At 40.5% G+C, this 18,103-nt stretch overlaps 1 protein-coding gene across 6 annotated transcripts in view; it reads right to left on the bottom strand.

Moving 5' to 3' along the window:
- Positions 1 to 4,814: 4,814 nt before the first annotated feature.
- LOC136436296 (cilia- and flagella-associated protein 337-like) overlaps positions 4,815 to 18,103 on the bottom strand; it is a 51,385-nt gene continuing 38,096 nt past the window's right edge. For all 6 annotated transcript variants that reach the window (XM_066430145.1, XM_066430147.1, XM_066430148.1 and 3 more), the window contains 13 exons: positions 17,821 to 17,900; positions 17,428 to 17,525; positions 16,927 to 16,986; positions 16,217 to 16,412; positions 15,744 to 15,836; positions 15,304 to 15,362; positions 14,821 to 14,896; positions 14,103 to 14,168; positions 12,408 to 12,447; positions 9,950 to 10,038; positions 9,302 to 9,510; positions 8,736 to 8,845; positions 4,815 to 7,715 (listed from right to left, as the gene is read on the bottom strand). In XM_066430145.1, coding sequence (XP_066286242.1) covers positions 7,550 to 7,715; positions 8,736 to 8,845; positions 9,302 to 9,510; positions 9,950 to 10,038; positions 12,408 to 12,447; positions 14,103 to 14,168; positions 14,821 to 14,896; positions 15,304 to 15,362; positions 15,744 to 15,836; positions 16,217 to 16,412; positions 16,927 to 16,986; positions 17,428 to 17,525; positions 17,821 to 17,900 — 1,342 coding nt within the window. In that variant the 3' untranslated portion in view covers positions 4,815 to 7,549. The remainder of the gene's footprint in view (positions 7,716 to 8,735; positions 8,846 to 9,301; positions 9,511 to 9,949; positions 10,039 to 12,407; positions 12,448 to 14,102; positions 14,169 to 14,820; positions 14,897 to 15,303; positions 15,363 to 15,743; positions 15,837 to 16,216; positions 16,413 to 16,926; positions 16,987 to 17,427; positions 17,526 to 17,820; positions 17,901 to 18,103) is intronic.

Below are 18,103 nucleotides of genomic sequence, written 5' to 3' on the forward strand. Positions count from 1 at the left end.
AGTCAAATCTCCATCTTCACTGTTACCTTGTCCCCCCAACGACCCGGAGGTCAAGGGACTAGGTAGGTGGCCGTCGATTGGAAGAGGTTGAAATAAGATAATTAAAACTTAAAACTATCAAATTTGGGCTCTTGTGTCTGAATCAGACACAAGAGCCCAAATTTGATAGTTTTAATTTTTCTTGTGAATCAGACACAAGAGCCCAAATTTGATAGTTTTAATTTTTCTTGTGAATCAGACACAAGAGCCCAAATTTGATAATTTTTATTTTTTTTAACACCGAATTCTTTTATCATAGTATCAGCAGTTCTGACAACCCTATGTTCTGGCACCTCTATGTTCCAGTTCCTGACCCTAAAATAGGGGAGTTGGAACATAGACATGTCTGCAGCAAGTCTGTCTCTATCTGCAGTGATAACCAATCATGCTATAACACCTACTGCCCACATGTCTTTCCCAAGCACCGGGCATCAAAAGACCATAACTTACAGTAAAGGTCCCGCATTCTCAGAATTCTAAATCTTCACTGCCAGAATTTTTCTTCCTTGGCTCCATTATGTGATAAAGCAGCACATGTTATAAAAGTCCTGTAACTGTCGATTAGAAGAGCTTGAATTATAGGGTACACTGGAGCTCAAATTTGAAATGATTTTCTTCCACTCTAAATTTGTCACATTTATGAGCAGTTTCACCCCTATTTTTCGACAACCCTAATGTAGGGGTGTTGGAACGTAGGGGCATTGGGACATAAGGCAGTCTCCATATTATAAATCTAACAGTGATAACTAATCGTGTTAGCACCTACTCTTCTTTGTGACCAGTTCTTTATTTGTGACCTTCATCAGACTTGCCCATCAATGACTGCCACTTATCACAGAGGTTGGATGGGCCATGATATGAAAATTGTCAAAAGCATGGGCGCATGTATTGTAAATCATTCCATCATAGAAAAATCTTTTTCCATACCTTATGAATTATGAAAGGCATAAGGTTTAGCATCTCTTGATAATGTCATCCATAGAATGAAAGTTGTGTAGCAGCTGTATTTTATTGTCAAAAGAATCAGTCGATCAGGCCTTTAACTGATAATTACTAATAATTACTAATCTGCAATAATCAGACCTGTATTTATTTATATAGATATTGATCCAAATTAGTTCTTCCACACAATATACATTGACAGACCATCAATGATGTTATGTTACTGACATACAAAGTTAATGTACTGGAACACCATATGTTGCAGACGTCTAAAGTGCAACTGTTATTAATGGTATCTGTAAATGTGTCTGGATAGCTTTTATTGCCTCCTGACCCACTTTAGTGATGATTATGAACCATTTCATTGATATGCAAATCAAGTAATCACAGTAAAGTACACCTGCCTGGGTTTCAAGAGTAGGAACCACCCTATGTTCTGACACCCCTGCATCTATAAGGGTTTGAGGGTTAGGGGGTGTCAAAACCGGGGTACCAGAACATTGGGGTGTAGCATAGTAGTTCTTGGATTTGAACAACAGTGTGCTGAAAGTCTTGAAATATTAACAGTATCTTTCAGTTTGCAGTTTTTGCTGAAAGATATCACAAACTGTTGCTATTAACCATGTCACAAAATTTAGATGCTGCAAATATTTTTTTCCAGTATTGTGACTGTCCTCGACTTCAATTTAAACTTTGTAAAAGTCTACAGCAATAAATTCTCTGTTTACAGCAACTCCAATAGCAAAACAACCATTGTTGCCCAATAATTAACCGGTTACACCTCTATTTTCTAAAACCCCTATACTCCTATAGCCCAATATGTTCCAACACCCCATAACGCAAAAATAGGGTTGTTGAACATAGGTGCTGCCAGAAGGTATGATAATTTTTGCCCATTTATGGTTAGCAGTGAGGTTTCTTCTTTTATGAGGTGAAAGGAAAAGGCCAACGTATGCATAACTGTCATCCATATAGTCTGTATAACGCAAACTCCAGCTGTCTGGGGGTTTCTCTCCCCTCCCCGCGGGTTGCGAGGTGGTTACAGGGCCGCGAGCAGTCATAAGAGGCTTGATTGAATTCAGGCTATCATCCATAAAACTGCATTTATGTGGCCTTATATACAGGCACCCAGCCATGCAACTCTTATCCATCCATTGAGACTGTAACGGCACCTGATCCATGGACTTTATCGTCCGTACTAGAAGTTCATTGCTATAGAAAGGAGGCATCTGCGCTCCTTAATGCCAACGAGCATTCTCCCTGTTCACTACTTAAGCCCACTCCACGTGCCCCACCACAACAAAGGTATCAGTTTTACAGACACTGTGCTTCTGAATTGTGGCCATGGGAGGTGCCCGAGCCAGACTTGCCGGTAAACTGCACACTCCTTTGTGCTTTTGCAGCTTGTTTTAGATTCCAAATCTGGCAATCGATTCATGTAGAATAAGCAGTGCTGTACAATATGTTAACTGCAATGAGCTTTAGTTGGGAAAACATTATAGAGATATGAGCCAAACCATTACTCTTATTGGCAGTGTGATTAGAATTTTCCAGAATCTGTTTTCATTTTCCAAACCTTTTTAAAGCACAGCAATCAATGGAAAATCATTATATGCAAATTGGATTTTTGGATGGAAATTCGCCCTTGCTTAGCTAATAATCTGAACAAGAAAGTACATTGTATTGCATGTGGACGTACACTCAGTCAAAATTGCCCCACATAACCACTCAGAGGACCAATAAGAACTGGTGTGTGTGGACAGGTGAGCACTATAGACAGGATTCTTTAAATTCTTGTGTCAATGGGAAAAATTATCTAAGAGACCACCAAAAGGTGGTCACATTGGCCAGTGGTCTCTAATAATATGTAGAGGTGGTCCCTTGTACAGGTTTGACTGAGTAGTATTGACAGACAACTAACACTGGTTTGAGGTGGCCGTTTCTTGATTAAGACATCCAGAGCTGTGTGCTAAGCACTTTGTCCTGATTATTGTCCACTTAATAACCTTTGCAGTCTGATGAGCTTAATTGGATGGATAGTAGATGGAAAGGAAATTAAGGAAAGTGATCTCAATCCAGGTTTAACTTTAAGTTAGCTCTTTGAATTCAAGAGCTAACCTTTCACTGGTCGTCACAGAGAAGACCGTACAGTATTTAAGGTTCATTGTATCAGGGAAATTCCCCCCGCTCTTTTTAACAGGCACAGTGGGCCGAAGTTTCCTAAGGATTCCAACCCTCTTCGTTAGCTTGCATGTTGGGTGAGCAACAACTGGGATTTGAACTTTCAAAACTATAGATCCAGTGGTAAGGTCATTAACCTCTGGACTATGCATGCTATCTCGTAAATATTATATGTAATTAGGCCACACCAACTTAATCTTATGGATGACATCCACGCGCGCATTGATTTTCGCCTGTTGTAAAAATAAAAAAAAATAAAAATCACCTCCTCCAAGGCTACATGGAACTCCGGAACTTGCTGACTTAGATTGCCGCAAAAGGCTAGCATTGTGCCAGCTTATCGGAAAACTGGGGCGTATTTGTGGATTGGTATGCCATCGATGTTGGCTTGGGGGATTTTGCGTTTGCACAGTTGTACGAGAGGATCGCGGCAGCCAGCGAGTATCGCCCAGACAATTTCAAACACGACCTGTCCAGCTGCAGAGTAGCCAGGGGAATCTCCTGATACAATGAACATGTGAACAGCTTAACTGGTTCAAGATCACTTCACTTTTTCCCTGATTTCACTTTTAAATGTTTTCTTCAGACATAACAGAATCCACAGCAAACTTCTTTTCTGGTCACCTCACTTTGTCCCCTGAAGGAATCTTCCTGTATGAGTAAAAATGACACGATCGATGGCCCTATAAACATTTTCTGCTAGCCGCAAGCATGATGTCTTGCTAATATGCATGCATCAGTAATATGAACCATAAAAGACTCATCAATAATTCTTATAGTCTGTGGAGAGTCTCCATGGCTTGAACTTCTCAGCTGAGCATGTTCCTTCCGGGTACAAATGTCTGGAGGGTACAACCCTACTTTTCTAATGTTCTACATCCCCTAACCCTAGTGCACATGTTGTAGTATTGCACCATAGGGGCATAGAAAAATAGGGGCGACGGAAACTAGAGGTGTTCGTACATAGGGGCGTCGGAACATACTGGGGCACTGGAACATATGGGAGTTGCAACATAGGGGAGTCGGAACAAATGGGTGTTGGATCATAGGGGTGTTGGAACAGAGGGGTATTGGAACATATGAGAGTTGGAACATATGGGGTGTTGGAAGATAGGGGTGTTGGATCATAGGGGTGTTGAAACATTAGGGGTGTTGAAGCATTAGGGGTGTTGGAACATAGGGGTGTTGGAACATAGGGGTTTGGAACATAGGGGTTTGGAACATAGGGGTATTGGAACATTATTAAGGGGTGTTGGAACATGGGGTTGTCAGAACATAGGCCCTGGGGTGTTGAAACTCCAGTCCGAGACCTTATGCTTTGGAATTGATGTGTAAGCTCTTGGCATGCTCTATCAGCCAGCCAAATGATACATATCTTTCCATACAACACCATCACACAACGTCTGGTAAAGACTGTCTGCAATGTCGTGTAAAATGCTACCGCTATATCTATTAGCAGGATAAGTCAAACAAACAAACAATAAAATACTCTGAATGAACCATCCCTACCGAGTCACGTGTCTTATCTGCATAACGTGAGGTCACAGAAGCAGTGGATTGTTCACTCCTTGACAAAGAATGTAGCTGATCAGTCAAAAATTTGGGTAAGTCCCCAAATGAACTTTCAAGTAAACAAAAAGATAGTCTGGGGATCTGTTATGATGATAAAAGTTTTTATTTTCAATATTACACATGGTTGGCTCTGGTCATAGAGCCTTCCTGTATATATATATATTGTGACAGATCATTTCATACACATGTAAACTTATACTGACCCTTGTTGCAATAGGGATCTACTTGATAAACTGCATTCTGAACATTGAGTTAGACTTCAAATCAGGTGGCTTATTTCATCGTCGGAGAGAAAAAGAAGCAACATACCCTCAAAGCAGAAAAATGTACACTCTTTCTCCAGCAAGATTTTCACCATGTATTCCGGTACTGCACCTTGTTTGAGTAACATTTATAACATTTCTCAATATATACACAACATAAATGAACATATCATACACACCCACTGCATAGTTAAGGATTTGTGCCTTGCATCCGATTCACTGGGTGACTTTTGCTATGACCCTATCAAAAACTTAACAGCCTTCTTTCTTCAACAAAAGATTGATTGCCTAAAGTAACACATGTTTCTTAAAGAACATCCTATATACTAATCTCCGAGCAGATCTACACGGTGCACCGAAAATTGTATATGCTAGCCAGGGAAGCTCCAGTCACCGTAGGTGCGGGCTGCAGCTTTAACCGGCTGACTGGAGCTTCTCTGGCTAGCATATACGATTTTTGGAGCACCGTGTAGATCTGCTTAGAGATTACCTATATACACTTAACTGCATAGTTTCATTCCGTGATGCTTAACAGGGACTTGTCGAGTCACCTCACAGAGGATCGAACTAAAAGTGAACTGTATAAAATGTAGTTAAATGTTGAGGATTTGTGCCGTGCATCATAGGATTGCGTGACTTTCACCACGACCCCTTCAAAAATTTTACAGCCTTTTTTCATCAGCTACAGATCAATTGCCCGAGATAACACATTGTCAACATGTCTCTTACAGAACATTCATTTTTATACATAGCTTTGTTCTGTCATGCTTGACAAGTATTTGTGGGGGAACCTGGGTCACCTCACAGAGGATGAACTGAACTACATGTACAGTACTCTTGAGGATAGGTGCTGTGCATCATCGGATTGCGTGACTTTCCCCACGACCCCTTCAAAAACTTTACAGCCTTCTTTCATCATCTGTAGATCGATTGCCTGAGATAACGACACCTGCACAAGGCAGCAGAGTCAGTCATTACGGCCCATAATGAACAGCGCTGTCCCCTTTCCAGCATTTTACAGTGCGGAGTCCATCCACCATTCAGATCTATTTTCCTCCTGGGTTTTATTGTACATGAGTGATTTGGCTGGTCTCCACATGGGATCCTAAGCTTCCAGTCAATAACGGTTATTTTTAGTACGAGTCATTGGATTGGGTCAGTCTGAGTTTAAGTGCTCACTTAAACCGTCACACAGAAAACTCAGGTTACGGCGCGGTTGCATTCATCGTAGGTCATCATACAAGTTTGATGTTGTCAAATTTTGAAGCAGGTTGTGACAGAGCCAGCTGCTGCCAAGGATCTACATGTAAGACAACTTTTCCTGTAGCAAGACAGCTGAATTTTCAATGACATGTGCAAGGTTATCCCTAGAGTGCCCTCAGTTTGCAATCGTATGACAATCATGCAACCCTTACCTAGTAAACAATTTTGCTAAAACCAATAACAAAACTGTAAATTTTGACTGGACTTTCTGTATATGTATATTACATCTTTCATGTTGAACATAAACATTCCACATCGGTGACAAGCAGCAACAATAGCACACTAAATATTGACATAATCATACAGTCAGCTCCTTTCGAAGTCACACGCTACCAGAAATTATTCGTGTGCAATATCACTGCCGTACACAGGGGAAATAAGACCTTTATCTGACAGCCTACACACCGTGGTGTATGATTTCATCGATTGTCTCTGTGGCGCACTTGAGTTTTTCTTCCATCCAGCTTTCTTGTGCATTGGGTCAACTTCAAGTTCAGGGTCAAGTCCAGAGTTGATGGTGTCCACAACAGCATCAACTCACCTCTCCTTTCTCTTGAGATAGAAACTTACTTGCAGGTATATTTGGACTGTTTTTTTCTCTTAGTCCCCCTGTCACACATCATGCCGACCTTCTCCAGACCAAGGTTAGACGTTAGTCGTAAACAAGGTAATCTGTGCTTGGGAGTTGGTCAGCAAGGTTGCCTGTTTGTCTTTAAAAGTTGTCTGCGCCAGCTGACTATAAATTTAGAACATTTAAGGTCGGAAAAGGTATCTTCTTTTTGGATGCGATCAGAGGAGCAAACTGGGGCTAGAATTATAGGATGGATTCCGGGCTACTCCTGACCAAGCCCAGTGTACCTAGATCGGGCAGTGGTCAGGAGCAAAGTCGTAGGGAAGTCCTGAATGTGTGACAGGGACGTTAGGTTTATGGCATGGTGCTCTCCTCCTGAGTACTGTACACAGTCAGGGCTTGAAATACTGGGTCCATAATATGCACTTTTGTGCACCCAAAATTCGAGCTGGGCACCTAACCTATAGCTGTGCACTGGGTGCACCAGATATTATGCACAATATATACAGCGTATTCTTGACATTTCTGTGTCAGAAAAAAAAGAGAGCCTTTGTTGTATTACTTCTTCAGAATTTTGAAGCTAGCTACAGAATTTGGGTTCATTTTTTTATGTTCTACGTCCAAGATTTTTCTGTGCACCTAAATCTTTGGGTTACGTGCACCTATTCCCCAAAAGATGAATTCCGAGCACTGCCCTTCATGAGTACTATACACTGAGCTAGTCCAATATATCTGCAAATGGGTCGTCTATCTCAGCAGAAGGGTTAGGCGGGATGATCTCCGGCGTGTCTACCAGGTCGTAACACTGGAGGCTCTGATATGCGTTGGGTCCGCCGTGGTCCTTGAACTTGTTCGGGGCATTCATCATCTTCTCGTGCCGTAACCTGAGGGAAGACAAAGGAAATGAAATAAGGCGGACTGAATGCATTCATCTATTTCACTCACGACTAGACCGACAATTCTGTGATATACTATGCGTATACATGCCTACTAAGCTGATGTCTTATACTGAAGGGCAGTTATACCAGCTATACAGATACAGTTAAAACAAAATCATAATTTCATTTTTTAATCATCTCCCACTGACTTATTTTAACAAAGTGGGGTGTACATGTCAATAGTTTGATACATTGGAGCTGGAAATGTTGTTTTGGCACATCCATCTCCCTGTCTTCCCAAAATGGGTGCGGATCCGTTCTCATCCGCTCTGATTGATTGAACAAATGTGATGAACTGACAGGTAATCGTCTGCAGGATTGTCAGAGCTTTCGCTGTAGAACAACGAATCAATTCTTAATTAACTATGTCAAATCCATCAGTCAACAGACATCAGGCCATTGACATCTGACCTTAGTTATCCCTCCTTGTGTCACTTGGTGGTCAGGGTGACCAGCTCTGATTGGCTCTGACATTACAAGGGTCAAAGTAGGGTCTGCCTAGTTTGGAATCCATACAGAATAAACTGCCGGCTCCAGTCCCATTTAATTAATGTTTGGTCCTTATGTCTGTATGATCTGTATAGCCAGCATAACACACCATGTCTTGCATCAATTCTGGAAATAAAACTTCTCACAGGCAGAGTGATGGAATCAAACTCCCAAATGCTTGTTCAGAACCAGTTGCCATGCCGTTACGAGGACCGTGTGACTCAGAGCCAATCAGAATTGCCTATATTTGAGACAAATACAATCAGACCTATAGAAGTAACCACCTTTACAGAAGGACCACCTGGCCAGTGTGACCACTTTTTGGTTGTCCTTAAGATGTGGTCTTCTTGGGCAGGTTTGACTGTATTCAAATGCTGGTGATTTCTCTAGTACTAACAGGTGCTAGACTATTCAGCAAGGGAAACGGTCAGAGTCAGAGCTAGAATAGGATGGGCACCAGGCCAGGGTCTGCCTTACCTTTTCCCAATGGCCTTCCCAAAAGGTTGTCTCTTCAGCTCTTCAGCTATCTCATCATCGCCTACCAATAACTCAGTGTGCAGCGTGGAGAAGTTGGGTGCCGTGTGAGGCTGGAGGGAAGAATAGAACATTTCTTGTCAATGTCATCACAAGGTCATAGGCCATAGGCCAAGATCATTAACTTAACTAAATTCTTGCAATAATATGATGCAAAAACGATATAATGTATTTTATAAGTATATTTTTTCTTGGGCCACATCAATCGAGGGGTGACAACATGAAAACAGAAGGCTAAGAAAACTAAGCATTTGACTACATGTTATGTAATATACTATATTCACTCCCTGAAGGACAGAGGCACCTGGTGGGCTGCCATCAAGCAACGACATCTATGTGCAAGCACATCTAAACCTTGCAAGCCGGGGAACAACAGGCGCTGAACAGACTCTCCTCTCCGACTCTCTTTGCATGTTGATCTTCCAGTTTAGCATTATTTTTTCTTGAATCCAAGAACCAATTTGAACTCGTCTGGCATATGACCTTATTTTCCACTAAGTTGGACTCACCCTAGTCTGCAAAGCGTCGACATCGTCATCCCCCGCGTCGCTCCCCTCCATGGAGTCTGCGTGGACCACATCGGCCACGGACATCCGCCTGTCAATCACGGGGTGGCTGGGCATGCTCAGTGGGTCCACCAGCACGTCGTAGGGCACCATGGGGTGGGAGTATGTGCTGGGGTTGTAGATATCCCAGGGGTCCGGCTGACCAAATGTGCCTGGATGACGCAGGAAGAGATGTTGAGTTTGTTTTTTTGTTGCTTGCTTGCTTGCCTTTATCCCAAGAAGTCTAATATGTTTCTAATGCTGCTGCTTTATGAAGATGACTTCAAAAAAGGTACCTATCAATTTATTTTATTGTTTGTGGTGGCCAGGCATTGGCCTGAGGAAAGTAGAGTTGATCTAAGTTCCTCATGAAAAAAAACATATTATACCACTTAAAACTTAAAAACAATTCAATCTCTATGACTGGATAAGATTTTGAGATTACTACTGGGAGTTTTGAGTGAAATCCATCATTCTTCTCCAGCATCACTAGAATAAACGCAACATCTGAATCTTATCCAGTACCGGTAGTAGAGCTTGACTAAATGCCTATATAGTCACTTGACCATTTGATGCCACACCATACATGTACCAGTATCAGTCAAGACTTACCAACAAAGTTGCCCTCCAGTGTCCAGACCCGCACTGTGCAGTCCTGAGAACAGGTGATGAGGATGTTGTTCTCCTCTATCAGGTCCATACTGGACAGGGAAAAGCACATCGCAGTCAGTAAAACTTCTATCTCCAGATATACACAATATCTAAGATTTTTGTCGTATTAATTATGGGCCGTAAGATATTTGTCTATAGAGTACAATGTATTTTGTTGTATTTAAGTTTGCGGTGGTTTAATGTTCACGGTTTGGGCATCATTGCTGTGAACTTTAACCACAGCTTGTTCTGTCTTCTGCCCACATACAGTAAATGCCACTGTTTAAAAAGAGTTATGTTTCTAATTTTTCATTTCATGCAGTTCCTGATTTTATACTTTTGACCTCAACAAGTAATCAAGCAATATCATAATTTAGAGATTTTTTATTAAAGTTTTTGTGTGTATTTCAACGAGTGATAAAAATGGATGTGTGAATAAATCATGTTACTCCTGGCCACCTATTATCCATGACAATATAATGCAGCAAAATGAATTTGTTAAGAAAATACACACCCTTAATGACATGATTCAAGCCTAACCACCTAGACTCAGTGGAGAAATATTCATAAATCAGCTCTTAACAAAATCTGCCAGTCATTTTGTTGGCTGATGTTTGTCAATGAGAAAAAAAACTTCCTTTAAAAAATTGTATAGGAATCCGGTTTAGTTCTGCCCCCAGGGACCCACAAATGTGCATTGATCAGTAACCAATAAAGAACTGCATCCAATCACATCATATTGATTAGGGAAGAACCAACGGGTCAGCAGAAGGACTCCATCAGCAAATTGTTGTACAAGACTTTGATGCCATCTGAGCACATTAGGCTAAGTTGATGTGATTATATGGAAGACATCCGCAGGCTCATCAATTTTTGTCCATTTCCTCACAACAAAAAGTCTTCGCCCGTACTGTAAATCATAAAAAGCAGCAGCAAAAAGAGGAAATACATATAATAATAAAATACATATTTTGGAAAACGGATACTGATATACTAATGTCGTAGAATAGTCAAAGAAGAAGTTTTGAAATAACGAAAATGAAAAATCTATATTTCAGTATACCATATTCTGTGTGTTTAGTTTTGTTCCTCCTTCCTGACCACGTAGATTTCATTATGAAGGCAACTTTTTTTTGTGCCAATTTGAAACTTTTTTTATTCGCACGCTTGCATCAGTTTTGTATGTATGATCCTCTGGGGACCCCAAAACTGATGCAAGTGTGCAAATAAAATTGGCATCCATATAATCAAATCAACATGGCCTTACTGTAAGAGTTCCTCCCTAAGTGTTAACCTTGACCATTTCCTGGATTACGAGTGCAGTAACGTTGTTAACAAGCCCCAAGTACAGCTGTTAGATCCTGCTGACAGTGATAAATGGGGAACTGTGCGCCTGTCTAGTCAGTAATGTGTTCCATTGATTTCTTTTAGCTTTCCCGCTTTGGAATTGGAGTGGAAGTTTTGCAACAGGCGTCAAACTTGTGAATTAGATGCAATATTTTAGAGAGTTTAGAAAGGAATATTTATTCAAACCAACACAAGCCAGCCACACCAATTCAATATGGTGGCTCTCAGATTTGTAGAGATAAATTTAGATTTTTTTTTACCTATGCCTTTTGACAGACAAGGACGACGTGGCTCTGCACTCAAGTTGTTCATAACTTATTTTGACAATGCCACATACAGAAAACAATTTACATTTGTATTACCCATTTTTACACCTGGGTGGAGTGAGGAAAGTCTTGTTTCCCAAGGGAACAACATCAGTGGCATCAGGGGATTCGAACCCGGGACCGCAGGGTTCTGGGCCGAAAACCCTGCCGTTACGCCACAGAACCAAATTTAGAGTGGAAAATCAAAATGAGTCTGAGAGGAAGACTGTACAAGTCCTTAACCTTTAGCGCTCTGAAGTAGCCATTTGACACCTAATTTCCTATTGGTTACAAAGTTAGGCAGCAGGGAGAAGGTTCATTCACACAGTTTAAGGGAGTGAATATGATTGGTCAGATGCTAGTTTCCCTTAGGCCCTCTGTTTTCATGACATCCTCCTACTAAATTGTTACATAAGAATGTTCGAGAACCACCAAATTAGATTTGAATGGCCTAAGGCCACATTAAGCTGTTCCCTTGGTTCTTGAACATTCCAAAGTAAAATTTCAGCAAGAGGACAAGACAAAAACAGAGAACTGGGAGGAATACTAGGATCTGACCACATACACTTCCTGAAACTGACACTGTGTCCCAAGGTAAAGACTGTCCTCTCAGACTTTGTTCTCATGTTGATTTTTCATTACAGCATTGTTCCTTTAAATCCGAGAATTGACAAAGTGGCTTAGTGTGGCCTAAGGTGTATTTTAAAGGAGGCCTGTGTAATGCTACTTTTAGACAGAGTATTGATCAGAAGATTGGAGGTACTCACCCGGTTATGCTCTGTATGTGCGCTCTCCAGTCTCTGGTCACTGCAGGAACAATAAGGGGAGGAAGAAATCAATTCATTGTGGTGTTAATGGAACAGGAGAAACACTTAACACGCTTGGCTTTAAATTGGGGATTCTGCTCTCCCTATTTTGGATCTGTGTCATCAATGCTGGAAGCCATTTGTTATTGAAACTCATTTTCCGTGTCTTTGTACCACAACATAAGCCTGTTGTCAATATGCACACTACTGGAAAGGGTTGCAGTCCTTAGGACGGGATGTTAAGCCATGGTCCACTATTCATTGTACTTGTCAAAGAGAGTTAGGAAAATTTTCCCCGTTACAATTAACCTGTAAATACTGTGAAGATTTATTTCTTCAGTGAGCTAAACTGGTTCGAGATCACGATTCACTTTTCCTTTACAGTCCATTTGCTGCATTAGTCTACATGTACACTCTGCAGTAAACTACATGTCTTTGAAAATAAAGATGATTGTTAGTTTTGTAATCTTCTGGGCAGGTCCAGTAATATGCATTATAAGCATATATTGCTCAATCATGCCATCTCCAGAGAATGAGGTCATCGATCCCGCGTGCTTTCAATCAATCCTTCTCCTGTCACTACTCGGTGTGAAGACCCACGAATCATCGCACTTTGAAAATAGGTACTGTCCCTTGGAAGTAGACCAACCCGAAATTAGTTTTATGGGGCGTGATAAGCTTTGGGAGTAACAACTGACCAATTCTTGCTACTTCATTTCATTTCATTTATGTAATTCTTTCTCAACCAGGAAACCGCACTTTGCCAATTTGGCATCTTTCCATGGGCCCTGGGGCTACAAACAGTTGCAAACATGAAGAGAAATAAGGCCACACAAAATTGTTTCATTGGTTTTTAGACATTTTAAGATTTAAGTATCGCAACCAGACATCATGAAAGCAGGGATGAAAGCTTGAATATGACTGTATTCACTTTTTCCATAAAACTGAATGTATCAAGGCATAAAATTGGTGCTCAAACTTTCTTTTCAATATCTTTTTTCAGTTGAGAACATCTAAAAAAGAACCAACAAATCAGAGGGGTGTGGCCTACCAGCAAATTGCATATCCATGTCAGTCAGTGTAATAGAAGGACTTAATTGCGTCTTCTTGACAGAAGTATTGATTGCTGGCTACTCAGTAAAACCAGTGACATTTTCTGGCATGGAGAGGTCCTGCCCCTCCTATTACATGGATTGGTGCTCCCACACCTTTTGAATAAAGCCACAGTGACTACGATTTTTATTATCATAGCATTCAAGTGATATTTACAGTCATTGACATGATTCTCTATAGTCTATGAACTTCACTGAAATTTTGTCTCTCGCTATTTTCTTAGTTAAACTTGTATCCCTTTGCAAAACATTTCAACATGATGATATTGAACAGATCGATTTTCTTTTCTTGTTGAGTGAACATAAGGAGACAAAAAAGAACAATAATTGAGTAGTACACACTGCTTTCTCTGCTTGGCACTCAACACTTATGAGTAGAACACAGAACTAGCCCCCTACTATAGTGCCCTGTTTGGCCCAAGGGCCATAGAAACAAATCTAGGCACTAACCCTATTCACTGCCAGTAGGGTATACACCAAAATGTGTGGAAAGTTAACTTAAACTTAAAGAGTAAATTTTGTATGTCCAGTTGTAAAGACTTACATGCAGGAGGTATGGGTGCCTCGCCATCCTCACAGAAGCCGTCGAGGTCCCAGACATACACGAACCCTAAACAGATGGGGAAAACAGTTTTAGCAGACAATGATTTGAGCTATGAAAGAGTAATATGATCAAGATTGATTTATAATACCTTATCATTGGAATAATACTCAAACATTAACTGGTGCCTGCACATGGTACTAGACTGTCTAGCTCACCTCAGTATTTGCCCTTAGCTACCCTAGATACTAAAGCTTTCAGAAGGGCCCAACTTTTCCAAGGTTCCAACAGCAAATTGTTAATTCCTTATGCATAGATCCCAAATCTTACCCAAAATAATTGTGATTAATGTTGTGAGTAGCTAAGCCTGCCATTAGAGGCTGATCGTGGGTGGGTGACAGGCATGGAATTTCAAATTAGACATTGACGATTAATCTGTATCTGTATAGCCAGTTTAAACATCCTTAATTTGATGTAACACACCAGCTTCTCAGGCATGTGGCGCAGCTGCAGCTGGTTATATTACAGTGAACAATATGTTGCACCTAACTCTTTGCACATCTGATGACAAGCGTTGTTTGAAGCTATCCAGGGAGGATGCCCCTACAGTACTTGATGGCAAAAATTTCTGATCTACGATGATTCTAGGAAAGAAAGAAATGAATGCACTGAAGCTTCTAGTAGATAACTACAAATTTGATAAGTTTCAACAGATACTCACCTAATGAGTCTGCTGTGAAGAGAAGGGTGTCGCTGGCGTTGAGGATCATGCCTGTCACTGTGCCCTGTTTCTTTGACTGGGGGTACAAAGGAAAGAAAGGCCTGATGTTCCAAAGTCTTATGATTCTAGAAGCAATTCAAGATTTAAGAACTTGCCCCAAAAAGAGTTTTATACACACATTGAAAAATATCAGCCTTACAATGCAGGAAAATATGCATATTGTATACATATTTTTAACATTTATATTGAATCAACATTATTAATCTTAACTACACATCGAACCATGACTACTTGAAAAACATGACATTCTATCCACATAGTACTGGTATCAAATTCCTCCCATCTGGGTTGATTTATCCATTTGATAACCTTTAACAACTACTGCCATTTCAGGACCATGGAGTACCTGAAGTTACTACTGTACACAGGACTGTTTTGACCTTGCTTTTTAAAATTATTCTTTCTACTGTTTGTTGTACTTACCCCATTCACCAGTCCATACAGGTGGCCTCCTTGAAAGATGTTCCAGAAATGGATTTGTCCTACAACAAGATGGTGACATTTTACACTTAGTAAAATCATTTTATGAGGGCTCAACAGTTAAGAGACACAAAAGAAAAATGCATGTAATCAAATTTTCCTGAAACATAATTATATATAGTACAGAACAAAATCTTCTGTACTCCATTTCTTCTGAATTAGGGATTCCCATTTCATGATTCAAACAAACTTAACTAATTTGACAGAGTAGTCATGTATTGTAGACTTAAGTATATATTTATGGATTTATCAAGACTTTATTCATGTAAATTCAATCTTTATCTTTTTCCTGTATCTTTGTCTGACCCTTATTTTCTTCCTCGTGACCTCAATGAAAAGCGGCTTGCAAGTTTAGGTTCAAACAAACAAACATTGCAACTCACCCTTTGGACCACTGGCAATCAGCTGTGCAGCATCTTTCTTCCCTGCTCGACTCTTCAAGAACACCACCTTCTTAATGCTCAAGTCAGAGGTATCTGTAAAGTATATAAAAATGTCTTACTTCATTCACCATCATGTTATATCAAAAGATTAATTCTGCAACGGTGTAATTCTGAGAGAGCATCCCATCGTATTAAGTGGTGTATTCTTCTTTGTCAGACAACTATTACTATTAGCTTTAATACTGGTCTGTACAATAGCCATGTCATTTTTAAGGTGTAGGGAAAGTTTGTATGCTGTGCGCAGTAAGGATTCAAAAATAGACAAGGGTTTCAAATGTTGACAAATTTTGAAAAAGTTTTAAGCTTAATTACGGATATTGTAACAGTAATAGAACTTTCAAAATGCTGCACGGATCTTTACTGTAACAGTTACAGTTACTGGAACAGTGATGGAAAAGTTAATAATTTCCCACCTTGTTTGAGTCTGTTGTCGTCCTCGTCATCAGACGAGCTGTAGGAGTTGTTGCGCAGCTCGGGCGAGACCAGGTGACAGTAGATGTGTCCTGACACCATGTTCCACACGATGACCTTCCCGTCGTACGCCGAGGTCGCCAGCAGGTTGGGCGGACACGTGGCCACCGACAGGATGTCGTCTTTGTGCCCGTGTGCCTGGGGGAGGTAGGAAAATAAGTCTTTTTATGTCATACCTAGGCCTGATACGGGTGTTCCAGACCGTGTGATAACTATCCATATCACATAGGGTTCGGGACTTCCATAGAATATTTCGAATGCATTTCGAGCGCGCCGGTTGCGCCGCTGTCAGAAATTCGAATACCAGATTTGGAGATTAGAATCAATGTTGTTGCAGTTTTGTGTTCGAGGACACAAAACTCCCTCAACTTCTGGCGCATTCCGCATTGAAATGTGTGTTTTCTTGGGTGGGTATAACCAAGGTATGACATAAATAGAATACAACACGTTGTATTCCGCTACAGCCGTCGGGCGATCCGACCCACGGTTGGGCTGGCACCTCGGGTGATATGGAATACCCCGTGTTGCATTCTATATATACCAATGAAATGAGCAGTAAACTAAGTCTGTTCCTCTAAAAAGCAGTTGTTGGTGATTCTTACTGTCAAACTACACCACATCAATTGTGAAAAAATGTTGAGCTTGAACTTACAACATCATCCGTCCACTTTGGTAGAGGACTCTGGTAGTGATGGAAATCTTCTGCTGCATCCTGTAAGGAAAGATCAGTCAGGTTTAACAGAGAAAAATAATAAATTGAATCAAGTTTTGTTACCCTTTCATCCAAACCTATTATAGCTACTGAGGCTCTTCATCCTCTTAGTAAAGGCAAATTGCATAAGAGGACAAAGAGAGTTGGTAGATATGATAGGTTCTGATACCAGGCTAACTTTTGTCTCATTAAACAGCCAGAAAAAACAACAGCCTGAGTATAAGGCTACACAATCTGGCTTTTCTGGATGACAATCTCCAACTTCAGTCTTTGTAAAGGAATTCCTTGACAGGACTGGAGTTGGGCAGTCCACAATTACAGATCAACTTTGCTTCGAAATGATTTCTACCAACACAGATGGGACTTTATGACTAAGAATGAATGAACTTACAGCATATATGTTGATCCTGTGGTCCCACGACTAAGAATGAATGAACTTACAGCATATATGTTGATCCTGTGGTCCCAGCCCACAGACACCACATATCTGTTCCTCAGCAGCTCCACATAACAGCAGTCGGTCACCTCCTCTGTGTTATCTGTACAAACAAATCAAGGAAAATAATTAAAGTACAAGTTCTTTTGTAGTGCAACACTTAGCAAACATCATATGGTGTACAGTACAATACACAGTGACTGTACATAATTTCTGTTGCTCTGTAAACAATGATACAGCTGCATTATGTGAGGTTGCAACTTTTTTACATATCACAACATTCTACATTTTCCACAAAAGTTATCAAGAAGCCATAGTTATGTACACCAAAATCATGTAGAATAAGAGGACTACAAATGTGAGTTGGTACAAAACATCTAAAACAATGAGGTAGTTACCTTTTATAAGTGATTTTAAACAGTGGCCATTGTTGAAGTTCCAAATTCTCAACACCCCGTCCCTGCCTCCTGTGATCAGTCTGAGGAGAGAAATGATGTATTAATCATTTTCTGCCTTAAACCCAGGGAGACTAAGTGTAAAGTGACTTTATTGCCATTTTGACAAACTGACATTCTCTTCATGGATTACTGAAAATTACTCCAGGCAATATGGATGTCAGGTCTAAAAATGTGTTTTACACTTATCAAACATTGATAGTTATCAAACTGCCAATCGAGTTCT

Source organism: Branchiostoma lanceolatum, chromosome 6 (assembly GCF_035083965.1).
Source record: "Branchiostoma lanceolatum isolate klBraLanc5 chromosome 6, klBraLanc5.hap2, whole genome shotgun sequence".
Classification (NCBI taxonomy): domain Eukaryota; kingdom Metazoa; phylum Chordata; class Leptocardii; order Amphioxiformes; family Branchiostomatidae; genus Branchiostoma; species Branchiostoma lanceolatum.